The sequence below is a fragment of the Aythya ferina genome, assembly GCF_964211825.1.
Source record: "Aythya ferina genome assembly, chromosome: 4".
In the NCBI taxonomy this organism is placed as follows: domain Eukaryota; kingdom Metazoa; phylum Chordata; class Aves; order Anseriformes; family Anatidae; genus Aythya; species Aythya ferina.
In genome coordinates, this window is record NC_140300.1 from 23,624,643 (window position 1) to 23,644,304 (window position 19,662).

The 19,662-nt window shown below is 43.5% G+C and overlaps 1 protein-coding gene across 7 annotated transcripts in view; it reads left to right on the plus strand.

Moving 5' to 3' along the window:
- Positions 1 to 19,662, plus strand: part of TBC1D1 (TBC1 domain family member 1) — a 110,147-nt gene that overhangs the window by 35,784 nt on the left and 54,701 nt on the right. For all 7 annotated transcript variants that reach the window (XM_084517646.1, XM_084517644.1, XM_084517647.1 and 4 more), the window contains 2 exons: positions 14,081 to 14,614; positions 18,053 to 18,142. In XM_084517646.1, the coding sequence (XP_084373772.1) occupies positions 14,081 to 14,614; positions 18,053 to 18,142 (624 nt within the window). The remainder of the gene's footprint in view (positions 1 to 14,080; positions 14,615 to 18,052; positions 18,143 to 19,662) is intronic.

The following is a 19,662-nucleotide window of genomic DNA, read 5'->3' on the forward strand; positions in this document are numbered from 1 at the left end:
CACTCCCCGCCTTGCCCGCGGGTCTCGGCGATGACTGAGGAGCATGCGCTCAGCATCCCAATGAAGTGGGTCCCGCGGTCACACCGCTCCCTTACTCAGCACTTACACAGCTCTCTGGGGCTGCTCTGCCTCTGTTCTCCCTCCTTCCATTGCTTTCTTTGGACACGGTCCAGATTAGACCCACCTCACTTACACGTCCCAGGTTCCCTGGGAGAAGCGCAGGACGCAGGCAGGCTCACACAGCTTCTGTGGGGCTGTACCATGCTGTGTGGCAGCGTCCTCTGCCTCTGTAAGGTGCTCAAAGGGAGCTTAGGAAGGAGCAGGTCTCTCTAGATTGAAATTCCTCATCATGTAGATTTCAGCTCACAAAGGCTTTTCTATTGAATCATTTATGCTTTTCTGAATTAATTTCTTATGAGCATCTACTTTCAGGTTCACGTCGACCTCCAGATTTATTAATAAGCCAAGGCTGACGAGGCTGCTTAGCTTGCTGTTTTACACAGGTCCTGCCCTCTGCAATTCAGACCAGAACTTTTAGACTCCAATTGAAAGCTGTTTGCTTTTCTGCTGAAAAGCTCTCCTGCAATCAGTGCTATTAGCTGTCTTCACATGGTAAACATGTTTTGGGCCAAACCAATAGCAAAGATACCAGTAGGTCCTGGAGGATCAGGGAGGGTTCCTGGTCCCATCAGAGACAGAGAGTACAGCTCAGTTTTGGGGTTTTATATATGTATATATGGCATGGCAGTTTACCTTTGGTTTACACATTGATGATCTAAAATACTGCCTGAAATCATAGCCTGCTTTTCTGGAAGGCTGATATAATGAAACAGTCTCCTGTGTGCAGTAGAAGTGTTTCTGAGAACCTGAAAGCAGCAGTTTGGCTCTGGGTTCCCCAAACAGAAATATCCGTAAGGCAAAAGTTGGGCAAAACACCACTTTGTGCAGAGATCAGCTCGCGGAGTTCCAGTTTGCATTGGCTTTCCAGTAGCCGGCATGGATGCGAGGAATGGGGCCCATCAGATATTTGGGTTGTTGGCTTGTTGACCTTCTGACTGCTGCTGTGTGAGAATCTGATGCCTGAAGAAGTTGCCCAGAGTTTCTGGGTTTTAGGCTACTTTTTTAGTCTGTCACGAAGTGGAGCACTGTGGAGAAAGACTGTAAAAGCGTGCATCTCCTTCTGTCCTCAGGGCAATGTGCACATGAGCCTGTGTGCGTTGATGGTGCCGTTCAAAAAAAAATATAAAAAATTACATGAATCTTGGCTGAAATAGCTGGAAGCTTCTCCCCAGTGTAAAAGTTGCTGGCTGTGGACATGGGAATGCTTTTCTTACTGCCTTTTACAGCATCATCACAGGATTATTTTTTTTCCAGGGGGGATCTTTGATATGCAGTAACCAAACAGGATTTTCAGGTACAGATATCCTGAGAAACTGCAGGTCTGAGGAGAGCAGACATAGTTAGTTACCCAGGCACACTCCCAACTACTGAAAATGGGAAAGATGAGCTAAATGAAGCAGTATTCCCTCTCCTCCCTCCCCCTTTTTTTTTTTTTGTGTGTGTATTTATTTCCAGGAGCTCTGTAACCAGATGTCTTACTCTTACTAGATCCAATAACAGTTGCCTCTCTGCATTTACAGGACCCTTGGCCTGGTGCTATAGTACCAATGAGGTGAGCTCACTCAAGCTGTTGTCATGGAAATTTGGATGGCTAGCACTTTTCTCTAAATGTTTCATGCTGGTTTTGTTTCTTCAGACTTTTTTTTTTTTTTTTTTATAGCTTCCAATCTCCCCACAGGCAAGCCATGGAAAAGGAGATTTGATAGAAATGCTTTGGAGTTTTAGGTGACGATGTGCAAGGAGCCTGTATTTAAAACTCTGTCGGTAGTTACCGAGAACCTGAACCAAAAATCCATGCTGAAATTTTGGAATGAGGATAAATCCCACTGGAACACAGCCTGTAGGATTTAGCATCCCGTGGAAGCGACTGACAGTTCCCCTTGCTGTATAGCTGGGGGAGGCTGACTTGTGTGGACTTCAGAAACGTTTTTATTTGAAAACACAGTTTAGGGAGCTCATACTACATTTAGTGGGTGAATCACAGAGTCATATACAAAACTATTTATTGTGGGCTGTTATAATTCAGGCAGCATTTTGTCAGTTTGAAAGCATTATCAAATCTTTAAAAACACCACATATGTTTAAAAGAATCAATGCAGAAGAGCCCAGTCCGCATGTGTGTTAGGTGGGGCTGAAATACCAGCAGTCCCCAGTGCTGACATCATGCTTGGGGTGGGAAAGAGACACAGACACAAAGGCTTTCCTTAAAATCTTGTCTTCTTTCCCTTACTGCTTTCCTTCAGCTGTTCTCACAGAGCACTGCCCTTGCGTCCCCCTCCAACTTTTTGTGGGGACCCTCTATGTCTGTGACGTCTGTTTTAGAAATGTTGAATACTCACCACTCCCTTTTGGGTTTCCTCTCTGAGTAAGGATTTAAATATAGAATACTTTGGAAATACCGTGAAGGTCAGAATTCCCTCGCTGTGAAAGGGGTGTAACCGGCGAGTTGTCCAGCTTAGCTGAAGTTCAGTCCTTGTGGTTGTCCACCTGCCTTACCATTTCCTAATGGGGAACCCAGCTGTAACTTGTGGTGAAGAGAGGAATATGAACAAAAAAGGAATAATGGAAAATTTACTCTTGGAAGAAACAGGGTAGGTTTAAAATAGCTGTCTCATAACCCGGAAAAGAGAAGAGGATCTGCATTTGTGTGCATCGTTACAGTTTGTGGCTCAATAAGGTATGATGTAGATCAGATTTGGTATTTATACAATACTAATGCAGATAAGTAGCAGGAGCTCCAGAAATGCTTACGATGATGGGCCAGCATATATTGTTGAACATCTTTGTTTACACTCTTATCAGTACATCTTTTTATTGATTAGGGTTCTCCCCTACCTTGCCCTATCATGTGGACACTTGGTTTGGAAAGGCCCCATGGCTGGGTCTGTGCAGTGACTGCTGGTTATCTCGCTTCCCATCAGTGCAGCGAGCTTGCTCTGACTACAGTGATGGAAGAGCATCATTAACATTTTAGCAGATACCTTGAGAATCAGTCTTCCATTTTCAAACAAATCAGCTGGGTGTTGTGGTGTCTTTTCCACAGTGTGTTTTTTTTCTTTCTTTTTTTTTTTTCTGCATTGCTTTCTTACACAAAACAAGAAGACTCAAAGTAACTAATTTCCCTGAATTTCTTCTCTTGCTGTGTATTTATTACATAATTAGGGGTTCCAAACTCCTGGCAGGCATCAGGTAGGGCTGGATGCTGGTTCCGTGTTGTAAGGGCAGCTATCTGAAGAGACCAGATGATGCAGGTAAATGACCTGACTGCAGCTTCAGAGGATTGTTGATGATACTGTGTAATGGCTAATAGAGAAAGAACAGGAGGATGGATTTCAGCTGTTACTCTTCAATTACTGGAGCCTTCCTAGATGAGTGCTGAACTGAGGTGATTGAAAGAAAGTTGTTGGCACAGGCTGCAGGTCTAGAGCTCTGTCCTTGTAGGGCTGTAGTGAGTTTGGTACGGGTCATTGACGTTCTTGTTGGAGTTCTGGGCAGTGGGGAGAACCATTTTTATAATCTGGAAGCATTGCTAAAATTGCCTCTGGTTTCTTTTGTAGGGAGACACCTTGGCTTGTCCTTGGGGTGGCTTTCAGGAATGATTCCTTAGCTGAATTTATCCTGGTGGTGCCTTTTATCCCTGTTTTGGCAACTCTTGTCCATGCAGGACTGAATGTGCAGCTTTATCTAAAAAGGACAGTGACATCTGTGTTTTGTCTTGGGTCATGCAAATTCACTTCTGGCTGTCAACACAGGGAGCAGCCTTGGCTGTCCTGTAGCAGTTAAAAGAGACCAGCCAGTGGGGATGCCAGCCTTTAGATGAAGAAACGAGGCCTGATTAACCGCCAGAAGCACAGGCAAGTGATAGCAGACGTGAAGTAGTGTGGGGTGGGGTGGTCTGCCAGACTTGGGATGCTTGGTTTTAACTGTGGTCCTACGACCCATGATGGCATTGGCAGTGAAATGCTGTCTTGCAGGCAGTCTGTAACTATAAACAGCACATTTTCCACACTGATCATCTTCCTCTGAATACATCGTTAAATATCTTCTTCATACATCTAGCATCCCTTCTCTTTTTTTTCCTTGCTTCACTTTTCTAGCATCCTTACATACCTGATGTGAATATAATAGGCTTCTTACACTGACTTTCAAAGGTACTTCAAGTAAGGGTTTATGGATCCAGTACTCTACAATGACACCTTTTTCCAAACTTTTTTTCCCCAGATTTTTGTCAAATCTGGATGTGAGACGGAACAGGTTACAGAAAAGTTTTCACCAACTTTAAAAGATGCAGCTGTCTTAAAATTTTACCAGGAGGGAAGAAGCAGGCTCTCATTTGTCTTTTATCAGCAGGAATTGGAAGCACTTGCTTTTTAGGACAATGATCCTTGACTCTTGGGAGGAAAAACTGTCCTTAATGTGATCTGGCTATATCTTAATGGAGGGAACCTTGAGTAAACAGTTTGCTCTTCCCATTACTTTCCTAAGGACGTTCTGCAGTTACAGGAAGCTATCAACGCGATGTTGGGCAGCAATGTGCTTTGGAGTGTCCTTGATTACAGGTTAGAAACTATTTCAGGAGAGTTAGAACCATGGCCTATCCTGTTGCAGCTAAATTTCCTCCCCCCCCCCCCCCCCCCAAAAAAAAAAAAAAAAAAAAAGATTTTCATTCAAATTACATGATAAATGTTTTAGTTTAAATAGCCTTTAATGAATAATGGGAGGTGAGTGAGCTTTCTTTGAGTTGTTTGCTTCAAAAATCAAAGTACGGCTTAATTCTGTAGGTTAACAGTTTTTCTGTCCTCTAAATAGTAAGGGTCTTGATATCAGTTGTGGGTTACACTCAGGTATATGTTTGTGTTGTTCTTCCTCTTCCATTACACCGAATGCACGGTGCCTTAGGAATGCCTGGTCAAAATCAGCAGCATTAACTTTAATCTTCAGATCAGCCTCTGTTACTTCAGCGGAGTATCTTGCTTTTCCAAAGACAACCACCTAGGTAGGAAACAAAGGCTGGCAAACACCTAGTTTCAGTTCATATTCTCAAATGAAGTTAATTTTTGTAAACAAATACACTCTAACTCACCCAAAATAATAATGTATTTTAGAAAAAAAATAAATATTAACAGCTAGTATCAACTACACGTGTGGATTTTTGGAACTGTACAGTTAGATGACCAGTTCTGGTAATGTCTAACTTGTCTTCAGAGATCACTAACTTGTCACATGAGAAGGTGATGTAAATCGTGCTTTTCCCAGATGGAAGTTGGGTACTTTTCAAGGCATTAACTTCTGTGAAATGGGATGTTCGTGGGCAGTTTAACTGTTCCAGTCCTGTCCATCTATAAGCTGAGCTGAGGCAGGTGAGATCTGTTACCACGTGACACAGCTGCAGATCCTTGCTCCTCCAAGAGCAGACGGGTTCACGTGCCTGTTAAACATACCAGGCAGGCAGAGTGCTGGAAAAAAAGCTTCGTGCTTTCTGCATTCTGGTTCTCTTGGGACCTCCATAAGTTTAATGTCCGAGTAAGATTCTCCCCACAAAAAACACCCCATGTAGTTCTAGGGAGAAAGACCGTGGGGCTGTCTCATCCCTCAAGAGGTCTTCCTGAGCTCTCAGAGTAAGGGAGAAGTGTTGTGCTCTGTTGCAGGTAGAGCTGACTTACACACCAGATCAGTCAAAGGCACTCATAGGCTTTCCTTTTTCCCTCTCCAGTGACAATTTCAAAAGAAAAATCCACGGGAGGTGGATTTTTGACACTCACTTAGATCAGCCATCTGAAAAGGTTGTGTCAGAACTAACCTCAGTTGTAATGAGGGCACACATCACAACTCGAATTTTCCTCCCTTGTTTGGAGTTGGATATTGCTTTTTAAAAAAGAGGCAGAACAATTTGAGGCTTTTTATCATCTGAAATTTGTTTTGCTAGCTCCTGTTTTGCCAGTTGTCCCTATGTAAACTGTGATAAAAGCTTTGAGAGCAAAGGAGGTGGGGAGAGGACCTGTCTTCTATTATGAAACTGGAATTTAATCTGATATTTTTTTGTTCCCAAAACGTTCTTAGTAACTCATTTCCTGTTCTAAATGCTCTTGTTGCCTTTCAGTTTAAAAACCCAAACGCCCCAACAACAAAACCTGTCCCGAAAGCTTTCAAATGTCATTGCTGTCTCTTTCCATTTATACCCATGTAGGAACAGGATTCCTCTTGTTCCCTTCCCTTAGCCTCCAGCTCTGCCCCAGGCCTGTCTCAGCCGTGTAAAAGGAGCTGCTTGCAATACCAAAGAGCAAAAAGGGATTTAATATCTGTTCATAATGAATGAGCACAGAGGTTCCTGGCTATTACTTTGCAACTGTTACTGCCTCCACATTAAGCAGTCACCTCGTAACATGTGAGCCAGGAATCCTTCAGGTATGCCCAGTAATCATTGTTATGTCTTCAAGTGCCATTTTAATTCGTAAAACTGCACGGAAGGAGAACTTTGAAACAAACGATGGAGAAGGAAACACTCTCAAGATGTTCACCTGCCACTTGAGATACCCGGTGACTTGCTTCATTTCACATTTGTTGCTTAAAGGTTGTGGTATTGAACAGAGGGGGGATGGAGCTGTACAAGACAAAAAGAAATGGTTTGGATTGCAAGGGGCTGAGGAAGAACTACTACCATGTAATAAGCCCTCTGGGTATGAAGTAAAGTATACCACCAGGTTTCTCAGGAGCAGATTTTGCAGGAATGCCTCCTTCAGAGCCAGGCTCTGTGTTCAGAGCTGCACTGAAGCCCCACAGGGGCGTTCCATCAGCTGCAGTTTATTTTTGATCGTGCTTTTTCCCGGGGAAGGGTCCCAAAAATAAGCAGCAGTCCAGGAGACGGTGGCTCATTTGTGGCAAGTTGCCAGGTTTTGTCGTATTTGGGGCTTCAGGGAAGGTATGTCTTGAAAGCATGTAAATAAAACATCAAAGTGTGTCAGCAGCATGAGGCATCTGTCCTGGGGAGGAAACACCACCACAAAATAGAATAGCCCAGCTTCGCTGGAACATCAAGTACAATTATGTTCTATTTCTGAGCTTGTTTGCATTAATTTATAAAAGCTTTCTGCAAATATTGTTGTTGTTTTTTTTTTTTAGAAAGGACAGATCTTTTTGTGCCTGTTTAAGTTGCAAGGAGTGTTTTCCAACTCACGTTACTTTGGAAAAGATTACACTTCTTGCTTTGGTCTGAGGATTTGTGAGGAAGTTTCTCAAGCTATTTGTCTGTAGCAAAGGAGTGTGGTGGTGTGGGAGCAGCACGCTGTACTTGGAGCATCAGCCTGCAGTACTCAGCAAGTTTGTGACTTGTGGGAAGTACGGTCACCTTTGACTTTTTATGATAACATGTAAACTAACAGCACGCACGGAGTACCTGGAGCTATCGTTCCCTTCAGAGGATGCTGCTAGTGCCACTCGGCCACCAGGCTCCAAGTCAAAAAGAACTGGATTCACACAGGTGACTGCACACAGAACATCCTTGGAAAGTGAGTGCACTCTTGGTTATCAGCTTCCTGCACATCCCTGCAGAACTGGAGTCTCAGCCCCATCACCCTCACTTACCCCATTCTCTGTAGAGTGCCCATGTGAACCCTAACAAAGCAAACTGCACGTGCAAGCAGACGTGCAGTATGATCACTTCTCCTTTCCTAGGCCTGGGGTGATATTATTCAGCCATTGAGATTTTTGTGCTCCACCTTGTTCACTTTCAAGATATCACCAAGTTGTCTGGCTACGTGAGACACCTAATGCATGTTAGGTACTACAAAGAGAAATGATGCTGCCTATTATTATTATTTGTTTTCCCTTCTGCTTTGAACCCATGCAGCTTTGGTGGTGGTAGGTAGTAGGACTGTGAGATAGACCAACACGCCTGGATGGTAAAGCTGCTGGAATAAATTAAAATTTCACCACCACCAAAAGCTGAGCAGTGTGGGCACAGCAGCAAAGTGCTGGGTCATACACATTGAGACGTGAAATGATGGAGCAAAGGTGAGCTGCCTCTCCATGCACCCACCGACCTCAAGTACTCAGAGAGCCTGGTTCGAGTCTTTGACTTGAAGTGTGGAAAACAAATGGACGGGAGCTTGGAAAGCATTATCGTCGTCCAGGGAATGGAGGAGCTGTAAACTTTCCACCTCCCTTTCTGATTTTGGTTTAGAAAGAATTCCGTGGGAGGAGTGAAAGTCAACAAGTAGCACGGGAAGAAAACTAGTAATTAAAATACCGTTGAAAGACCTGTTGATTAGGAATCAAGGGCTGAAAATTTGGAAAATGAGAATTGCAGTTAATGACTGGAGAAAGTCAGTGAGGTCTAGGAGGCTGTAGAGTAGTTTCCAGGAAAGATAATAAAGCCCTGTGACTACACTTAAGGTAAGACCAGAATACAAAAGGTCCTTCACTGAAATGGAAATGAATTGAAGATTGTTACTCTTTTCTACCTTCAATTTTTACTGATGTAGAACTGCAACGAAATTCTGTTGCTTTGAAGACATCCTTTTGTTCTCTTTCAGGGAGAGATTAAAGGCTGGGTTTGTGCTGTATGTATTTAGTTCATTCTTTGGTTAAGCTAGCAGGCAAGGCTTCTCACGAAGGAAATCTCAGCTGGTTGTGTCTTGATGCCGTTCTGGAAGCAGTCGGTTTGTTTCCCTTTGGGAACAGGAGGCTGTGGGGTCTGTGCTGGTGGGACTGCACAGAGCCGTCTGATCAGGTTTGAGGTTGGATCTAACTTGAAAGCTCGCCCTGCTTTGTGTGTAGGGTGGATGTACCTACACAGGTCGCTTCCAAATTAAATTTCTTTGTGATTCTTCTCCTGTGCAGTCTCAGCTTGTTTTTGAAATCATCCCAATGAAATCTGTAGATTTAAATGCATTGGATCTAAAAATGCTAAGCTTTACATCCCTTGAATGAAAAAAAAAAAATATTCAAAAAAGGTTACTGACTACTCATGTGGGTTCACGGAGTGGTCAGGTTGGAAATGTCCATCTGTTTTATTACTGCCCAGTTGTTCTGCTGAAGTGTGCTGAAAACAGACCTGCTGTTTTTCAGTAAACATCACTCCTCAAATCAAGGATTCCATGTGGTCTTTTAAAAATGCAAAGAAATACTTTGTTATATCATCTTTTTGTACATATTATGTTTCTCAGAAATGATTTTGCTTTCTTCAGTTCCTTCATTTCACAAAGTATTCCATGCTAGTAAACACTGTACTGGTGACAAGCATTGCTATAGGTCCTGATACAATTGGCTGGCTTCTCCAAACATATTTAGCCATGGACTGTGCTTCTCTTGTAGCAGGACTCCCTAATAAAACAGAGAAGGAATGGCAATAACAGCAAACAATGTGTTAGACTTCTTGACATATTTTATTGAGCTTGCAGTGGACAGAAGAGAAGGCAAGTAAATATCCTTAAAATAATTCAGATAGTTTGTCCTGGGATGCTTGAGTAGGAAGGCAAAGCTTGCTTAAGGAAAACATAACCTTTACTCGTTTCAAGAGCTTTGTGAAAGGTTGTTAAAGGTCTATTCCAGCCACTGCCATGTGCTGTCTTCTGAGGTTCAACTCCAGATCTTATCAGATCGGATCTTATCAGATCAACTCAAGATCTTATCCTAGTGATTTTCAGTCTGCAAGAGTTTACGTAGCGCATTACATAAAATCAGTTCCTGACAGCACAGGTCTTTACCTTAAACAAAACCACTTACTCCCTTGAAATAGTTAAGCCCGTGCTCGAGTCCTTCACTGACTTGAAGCATTTTGGAGGCACTGGTACCTCTATAGTTATGAGGACTTTGCCACATTTGAAAAATCCCACTTTTTTGCCCTGAGTCCTCACCAGCTGATGTATTTGATGGCTCCTCTTCTGTGGCACACTTTGCCTGTGTGCCTACTGCGTGTTACAGAAGCAGGGAACCTTTTCGTAGTCTGTTACACCAAAAAGCAGCTGTTGCAGTCAGCTGTTACTGGTCTTTCTTCATTAAAATAGTTTCTTACTCTTTCTCAAATCCAAAATCTGCTGACAGGCTAAAGGCGTTTGGTGTCTTACTGTCTGTTAGCATGTGAACTTGCAGGGTGACGTCTGGCTGCAAGTGCAAGCTTCTCTTGCAGGGAAGGGAAGGGAAAAGAGCAGTTTTGTGTTCTCCAGCTGCACTAAACCTGTGCATGCTTACAAACAGCTGCCTTTTCTCAAGATTTCATGTGTGGTGCAGAAGCTGTAGCTGTGTTAGTCTGGTGTCAGACCAACAGACATCAGGAAGTTCTGGGTGGTGGTTTGTGTTCAGCTTGCTTACCCAAGGATGAAGTCACAGGAATACTCAGCGTTATGCAGAGTAAGCATTCGGATCATAGCAGAAGTAAACGGTATACTTAGTTTCAGTGGTTATAGGTGCATCTTTTTCAATTAAGTTTCAATCGTATCTTCAATTCACCAGTCCTATTTGGCCCAGGGAGAATGATGAGAAGGTCGTGTTCTGTGTTTAAGTTTTGTCCTTGCTTATGCTGTTGTTCTCTGCTTACTTTTGTGGGTTTAGGGAAATAATTTTAGGTCATAAATATTTTTAAGGGGCATAATTTTAGTTTTTCCGATTACTGAAATCATCTTCACCCACTAATTACATATTTACATGGAGAAAGAAGTCAGAAGACACAAAAACAGAAGTATTCTAGAAAACAATTTGTACAGCAGGAGGAAATCCTATATGTACGCAGTAGGCTTGCCCCGCTGCCTTATGTGAGTTAGGCCAGCAGGCACTCGTGCCTACAGAGATGTGGGTACCTCAGTCACCACGCCGAGGTAGGAGGGGACCTCAGGGGGACATCTTATTCAGCAGGGCCACCTACAGCGTGCTGCTTGGGGCTGTGTCCAGGCAGGTTGAGTCTGCCCAGGACTGGAGACTGCAGCCTCTCTGGGTAACTTGTGCCAGTGTCTGGCCAGCCTTACAGAAATTTTTTTTCTTATGTTTGGGTGGAATTTCGTGCATTGCCTCTTTTCCCTTCACTGGGCGCCATGAGAAGAGGTGAGCTTTTCTTGGAGGGGATGATCCTTGAAAATCAACCTGCAATCCTAGATCCTGCTTCTTTCCAGGGCCATATCCCAGGGAGTTCTTCCACTCAGATCCACGAGCTAGCCAAGAGCTGCTCTCCTCAAGAACAGAGCTGTGATCATGCTCTCTGCCCTGTTTCACAAGGTGGTCCTTGCAGTGAAGGTTGCTCCCGAACGTCACATACCCCGCTGTTTCTTCCTTTTTATTAAGTAACGGGTCCAGCAGTGCGCCCTCCCTGCTTAGCTCCTACATCACCTCTGTTAAAGGCTATCATCAGCGTGCTCCAGGTACCTCCTGGCCTGCTTCTGGCTTGCTCTGTTGCCCTCCCAGCAGATCAGCTATTCCTTAAGAGCCTATTTCTGGTCCCTGTGCATGCCCACAGGTCAAGCCTGTGTCCTTGTCGCCATCAGGCTCTTCACAAGTAGGGAGGTAGGAATGCAAAAACACAGGGAGCGCTCAAAGCTTGTTTTAAGCTTGTGTTAGCTTCATGCATTTTAAAAGTGTCTAGAGAGAGGTAGGAAGGTAGTAAGAATAGGTGCTCTGAGCTAACTCTTGCAATAGATGGGTCATATAAAAATACATATAAATTACATATTTTATATAAATATTACTAATATGTAATAAATTATTTTAATATTGTATATTTAAATGTATATTTACATATATATATATGGTTTATATTTTTAATGTAAAACAGATATATATGTTTCCTGCTGGTGAAGATAGGCTTGTACCCCCAAACTAGCAGGAAAATGTCCCTCTCCACAGATGGAAGTTCCTCCAGCCCCTACATCATCCCCGGTGTACGAACTGGCAATCCTCTTCTTTGTAAAGCAGCTTTATTATTCCCATTGTTGTTACTCTATGCAGGCTTGGATTACTGTTTACCAAACTCCAAGCAACATTACCTTAATTCAGTAGCAACTTGAGCTCTGCTGCTTTTTGATGCAGATCAAAGAGGCAAAACCTGATACGATTTAAATTTGGATGAATTGCTGGTTTGGAGGAGATGTGGTTACTGGTAGCTGTGCTCCTTGATCTGGAAAAATCCCAGCTGTGGTTAATAAACGTTTGCCAGGATAGAGCCTGGTAGTTTATTTTGATAATTCAAAGAAAAGCTGTATTTATACATTTCAGATTTCTTTCCTTTTGTTGTTATTTATTTATTTATTGCATGTTCACGTAGTCAGCACCCAGGGCTATTTGCTGAGGGAGCTCGGCAGCGCCTGCGCCTCTGCTCTCTGGATACCTGCGCTGAGGGCCCGGGGTGGTACGGGAAGGTGAAGAGAGCACAATCGTTGGTCAAGCCAAGAACAGTTCCACAGGAAAATGCACTTTGTCCTTCCCTTATTCATCGTAGCACCGCGTCTGTATTGATGAAGGGATGAACTTTTAACGTACATAACAGTCACAGGAAAGGCAGGTGGTGGCTTGCTGCTTCTGTAGCAATATCTGTTACCTAATCAGAGGTAATAAAAAGCTATTAATAGATTGTGAGGTTGTTTAGGTGAATGAACAAGAACAGAGGAGTCCATGGTTTTCATTAAGCATGGCCTAGAAGCCAGCTGGTCCTTATAAGTGACATATTTCTCCTCGCACATGCTAAGGCTTGAATTAAATACTCCCCTTCGTTTTCATCAACGGGCCCACTAAGTCTCTTCAGACATGAAGTTTACTGACTGCAAAGTAATTCTGAGGGTTGTAGTCTCTAACTGAAGTCCAAGGCGTTTGATAACAAACCCATTGAAGAAACCAAATTCAATAGGAGCGCATCTGTGGTGGATCCCAAACGTGCAGCCTGGGCCTCACCTCAGCTCCAACCCTTGCAGTAACTGGGTAACTGGGGAGGGTGGCTGTCTGTAGCTGGAGAGCCCGGGCACTTCCATCAGGGTCAGATGTGTTTATTGGAAAATACTCAGGCATTTGCAGCTTGAAGTATGGCTAGAATCAAGTCATCTGCTTCGCCCTCGTCCTGACGTGTCAGGTGACTAAGAGCTGTGTGAAGGAGTGCCAGGTAAATACAGCTGAGGTGAGCTTTGGGCTGACCGTGGAGTAAATACGTATTATGTGAGGTAATAGAGGTTCTATAACAAACCTTAAAGGTATAATCCTTTAAGTTCTTCTTGTATGTGACTTAAAAACAATGAGGCAGGAAGCTGCCTGAGCCAGGGCTTTCCGGCTGCTAAGTGCCACTGCTGGGAGCAGGCTCCTGAAGTCATGACCCTTGCCTTCCCCGTCGGCCTGCCTGTGCAATCAGCTGGTGGCTCAGGGATGAGCTAATGCTTCCTGAGCCACGTGGGCTGTTCTGTCACCTCGTACTGGCTGTTTGAAACCCGCTAGCTGTGTGTGTGTGCATTTCCTTGTCTAGAAAAAGCATCTCCTGCTCCCTTACTCCCTTTGTGCTCTCTGCAGCCAAGTACTTGGGAAGTAAGCTATTGATTCTCGATGGAGGAAATTTTGTTCTGTCAGGGAACTGACACACGTAGCATGACTTGTTCTCAAAGTAATTTGGGGGAATTAAAAAGCTGTCAGAATTATCTGCTGTGACCATAAGTCGTGGCTCCACAGCAGCAGCACGTGCTGCAGGAGAACCTTCATCTGTGAGATGAATCACAGCAGTGCTCCGTAACCAGGTGCTGGCAAAGCTCTTCCAATGACATGTTGATGATGCTGGACCTCCTGACGGGGAAGCAAGTGAGCAATTTACCTAGTCAGTGTTTAACGTATTAAAACATAGGTCTGTTGGAGAAATACAAGAGCACTTCAGCTGGTCTTTCAGAAAATGAAAACAAATCAGCCACGCAAGAAAAATAACAGCAGGGAGCACCTCTGAGTGTTGCAGCTTGTTTGTTTTAAAGCACCAGATGCTAATTTTTTGTTTATTTTTCCCCTCTTCTAGGTGCCTGAGATTATAAGCTCGATTCGACAAGCTGGAAAAATTGCTCGTCAGGAAGAGTTTCAGAATAATCTCTCAGATGTTGAAGACCCTTTTGCCAAAAAGTTTGAGGTGCTGTTCTGTGGACGTGTGACTGTAGCACACAAAAACGCACCCCCGGCACTCATAGATGAATGCATTGAGAAATTTAATCATGCGAGTTGTACAAAAAACTCAGATTTTAACTCATCGACCCAACAAAATGAAACTGCCAATAACTCTGGAGGCTTCTCTTTCGGCAGCAAATTTCGGTCTGTCTTCCAGCCCTTGATGGGTGAAGAGGAGGAGAAGAGGCCAATTAGGAAGTCCTTCTCTCAGCCTGGGCTTCGTTCCTTAGCTTTTAAGAAGGATTTTCAAGAGGGAAGCCATAGGAGTAACAGCTTTGTCAGGTCTTTTGAAGAAGATGCGGTTTCACTGAACCTAAAAAGTCAACTTATCTATGGACACAGTGTTGTGCAGCCAACAGACATTGCAGAAAACCGGACGATGTTGTTTACGGTAAAGCAAGATTTTGCATCTCTGGGCGATGGTGTTTCCACATCTCGGAGTTTGGAAGGGCAAACACCAAAGCAGATCTCCAGACGGATGGCAGTTGCCTCTTTAATAACTTAATTGCAATTACCAGAGCTTAGCTTAAACTCGCCTACTTCTTTATAAAGTATTACCAGTCCGTATAAATTGTTTGATGTAGTCAAAATAAGGTTATGCTACGTAGTTTTAAACAGCATTATCCAAAACACTGGCCTTCTAAAGACAGCATTTAGCAAATTAGTTGCTACTTACACAATTGCAACGTGGTGTGTATAATTACACTAGCTAGTAACAGAAGAAATGATTTGCCTGTAAATAGAGCAGAAGGACCAAACCATGACATGAGCTAGTGGTATTTATGTCCCCTGATAAGCAACTTTATTTTTATTCAGCTGCCAACATGTCTGTGTAGTGATAGAGCAGTGCAGTAACTCCCTTTGCTACTCCACTCCTGTCCTGCTTTTATGTGGCTGGCAATGCTCTTGCCTTGGTGGGTAAGCAGCAACAAATATATTTTGAAGACCTTAGAAAGAAGTACAAAATCAGAGAATGGTTTGAATTGGAAGGGACCCTAAAGATCACCTGGTTCCAGCCCCCTGCCACGGGCAGGGACACCTCCAACAACAACAGGCTGCCCAAGGCCCCATCCAGCCTGGCCTTGAACATCTCCAGAGATGGGGCACCCACAGCTTCTCTGGGCAACCTGTGCCAGTGCCTCACCACCCTCACAGTACCAAATTTCTTCCTTACATCTAATTTAATCTCTCCTCTTTTAGTTCAAAGCCATTACTCCTTGTCCTATCACTCCACTCCCTGACAAAGAGCCCCTGCCCAGCTTTCCTCTAGGCCCCTTTAGGTACTGGAAGGCTGCTGTAAGGTCTCCCCAGAGCCTTCTCTTCAGACTGAACAAACCCCAACTCCCTCAGCTCTTCTTAGGAGAGCTGCTCCAGCCCCTTGATCATCTTTGTGGCCCCTCTCTGCACTCATAGGTGTTGTGCTGGGGGCCCAGAGCTGAATGCAGGGCTCCAGATGGGGTCTCACAAGAGCAGAGCAGAGGGGGACAATCCCCTCCCTCGCCCTGCTGGCCATGCTGCCCAGGATACGTTTGGCTTTCTGCAAGAACTGCAGAAAAGCAAGGGCTGCAGGTGCACTTTGCCAGCTCATGCTGAGCTTCTCATCAACCAACACCCCCAGGTCCTCCTCAGGGCTGCTCTCCATCCATTCTCTGCCCAGCCTGTGTTTGTGCTTGGGGTTGCCCCAGCCCAGATGCTTTTTAAGATGTTTTTAAGAACAGTAACAGAGTGCAGTAGATGCAGTTACAGCAGTTTTTTGGAGGAGAGAAAGAGAAGTGCTGCTTTAACAAGGGTCACTGAACTGTTACACCTGGAAAAAAAAAAAAAGAAAAAAAGAAGAGCACAGTGAGAGGTACAGTGAGCTGTACCTGATTTAAAAACTTTGGTTTGGTTGTGGCAGGCTAGCAACAGAGAGTGAGATGGAAGAAGGTGGAGAGAAATCTTGTGCTTCAATAAAAATTACATCTTTACCTTCTTCCCCTAAGCATGTATTTCACATGGAAAATATAAATGCCTATGTAGTAATGCCTAATTACTTTAAAAAAAAATCCTGATTCTGTTATTAATTCATATACATATATTAAACCAGCAGCTCTCAGGGAGGCGTGCAGCTCCAGCTTGAATGCAACATCAGCCACCTGCTGATAGCCTCCCTTCCAAATTGTACAGCTCTGCTGACCTGGCTTTCTATTTTGAGTTGTTTTTTGCCTTGAAATACAGTGTTTAATGCTCACTGTTGGGTTCCACTGCCATTCAGCCATGCTGAGTTTAGCTGAACGTAAGGAAGTGAAATAGCCGTGCTTTGTGACTCTGGTGCCCCCAGCCTCGTGGCACAGCCGAGCTGTGGGCAGCCAGCCCCCGTGGCCATCGGGTTCTGAATCAACATGCACCGTGCACAGGTTTCCACCTTTGCTTACTGGTTTGTGTGTGGCTGTGTATGAAATGCTCCACAGTAACTTCTTACCCAGAGGAGCAAAATACTTTGTATTATGAGGTAAAGAAACTTGGATTTTCCCCAAGACTGCAGGGGAGGCTGGCGTATGAGGTCTGAAAAGCTTCAGATAAGTTGTCTGCTGACTCTGCCAACCTGGTTCAGGCAGTCTGGATTTTTAATCTCATCCTGAAGAGCTGCTTTCCTAGCCAATTTCTTAGGTTTTTGTTTGCTTTTATTTTTTAGGTTTTTCTCCCCGGTGTTTCTGTTGCTGTTTTTGTCGTGCTCAGCTGGCTTCAAATGCTTTCTGCTGCCCTGTGACCAAGTATGAAAGGCATGCGTGGGGCTGAGCTGAGAGTGAGCCTCTTAGGAAGGGAGCAGGGGGAGGCTGCTGAGTGGGTGTGAGCAAGAAAAACCCCCACAACAGCAGCCCTGGGGGTGATAGGAGCAAAGTGGGAAAATGGTTGTGGCTAGCTGGAGTGAAGGAGGAGGTGGAAGGTGAGCACACAGGGCTGTCTTTAGACACAGAGAAGTGGCACGTCTCACTCTTAACCTTTTCCATGCAGGATTCTCCCCCTACCCCTTAAAAAGCTCTGGGTGCCTTGGTGACACTGATCTTCTGGTGTGTGTGTGTTGGGATTTGGTGGTAGCTGAAGCTCCAGCAAGTTTGTCTAAGCCAAACTTGTGAATGGATCCAGATTCTGCGCATCTTCCCTAAAAGCTAATACAAGACTTATCGTTAGCAGGCTTTCTGATGTGCTGGGAGCTGTGAGGAATCTAAACACATCTGCAGAAATGTTAAAGAGATGTTGCCAGCAGCTGAAAATTCAAAAGCAATAATTTCACCTTAAAAACAATCCTTGCCTATCAAAATTTCACATCAGCTCTTGGGGCACTGCTGTACTAGTGCTCTACAGATGAAATTAAGAAGATACACTCCAATAAGCTTGTTTTTATAGTTTGAGATAAAGCCTTTAAATCAAATGCTATGAGCATCTTAATAAAATACAGGTAGAGAGAATACACTTGAATTTAAATTTTGGGACAGTTTCATTAAGTAGCTTTTGGAAATACGGTGTGTGTCAAGCCTGTTGAAAGTAAGAGAAGAGTGTGAATGTTTTCTCAGTGTAAAATTAATTACTTGTGGTATAATATCGCACTTATGTAGTAAAACACGATTCTCAACTTCATGTCTCAATGAAACTAAATCACAGTTCAGTAATACGCAGTGCTCTGATCACCAAACCAATGCTGTTTGTTCTCTTTGTGCAGTAATAATACACTAATTGGTTTAGAAATCCAGATAGAAAACTGTTTGAGATTTTGTCCAGGAAACGTTTTTGCGGTGAGACAAAAGTAAGTGTAATGTTACTTGTTATCTTGTTATTCTGCTTTTTTTAGATTGGCCAGTCTGAAGTTTACCTTATCAGTCCTGACACTAAAAAAGTAGCAATTGAAAAAAGCTTTAAGGAAATATCCTTTTGTTCTCAGGTAAGATTGGGAGTGTACTTTTTCTTAAGAAAAAAATATATGTATATACATGTGTATGTTCTTCACTTGTGAATGTTCGTGTCCTTCTTTCTCCCAGCTTTTTGAACGGATTCTCACCCAAATGGTTGCAGTAATTGCTATTGACTAACAAGCTGCTGGTTAATCAGTAATTCTGTAAAACTGTCATTCTTCCCTCCTGCTTTGCATTGTAACTTCTGAGATAAAGGCTCACTTCCTTGACCGGTGAATGAATAATATGAGCCAGAAGAAATAACCTCATCATTTCTGGTTTGAAACTGCAGCAGGCGTGATTCACAGTTGTGCAAATGTGAGCTGGATCGGGGTATTTTTCAGGGAGTGCTCATGGAAGGGAATAAACAATGTGCAAAAGTTATCTGAAAAATACTTCTAAAAGATGTATGTTTTTCAAGACTGTGAATTGCACGTGTGTTAAACACAACCGTCATTGCAGCTGTTCATAAAGACATTTCCTAGAGTTTAATTCACTAAACGAGGATAGATTCCTTAGGAAACATTTAATTCCTTTAAAACCTCTTGCGGATTCTCTTAGTTTAAAGCCCTGAGAAATTAACACAAACTGCAATTACATAAATAAATGTACATTTATTGAGGAATGGGTGTTTCCACTAGCTTAACTAAAAGTTCACCTTCAATTAAACCAGTTCAGGAGGGAGTAAGACCTGGTGTACTGAGATGTAAATCTTACCACTCTTTCTAGCACCATTTTGCACTTGCTTACTTGTACAGTGCAATTCTGTTCAGTGCGTCACAGGCTCTGGTCTAAATGATATTGGGGCAGAACTAGACAGTTTGCAATAGGTTTAATTAGCAATTTTTAAATGTAGGGATTATGATTTGCTATTATTCTCTTCTACCTTTTTGTTTTGAGATTGATTTTTATTTTTTTTACCCAATGAGGATTGCTTTCATCATTAAACATGCAGGTGTTTATTCTGAAAATGTCAGAGTACACATCACCAGTTTGCATGATGTCAGATCAAGAGTTTTGAAGAGAGCTCCTTGATCCCAGAAAAATCTTTATCCCATCCCCTTAGGCAGGAAGTAGTTGAGTAGACTTTGTGCCCTGCCCTGCAGGCTCCTCAGAGCAGTAAAAGGTAGACTGATCGAGTCTCCCCTTGTGCCTGAAGGATGTGTTGCTGGGCAGCTCTTGTCACCTGGCAGAGTAGTGGGGTAGGGGTTCAGGCCCAAGGGCTTTTACCCCAAATATGCAAACTTCAGAAGACTCACCAGAACCATCTTGCAAATTTATCTTGATTGTACAAGAACTTCACTTAATCTTTTCTTGCAGGCAGTGGCAATAAATTATAGGGGAAATCAGAATCAGTACTTAACTTCCAAAATGCCTAGTCTGTCAGATATTGGAAATGGTTGGAAGAAGTACGTCATCCTGGGGCAGTGTCAGCATTAGCTACACGAACAGCTAAGTGTGTGTGATCGCTCCTGGTGCCTTGCAGTTCTGAGATCTGAGGGCTGTGATC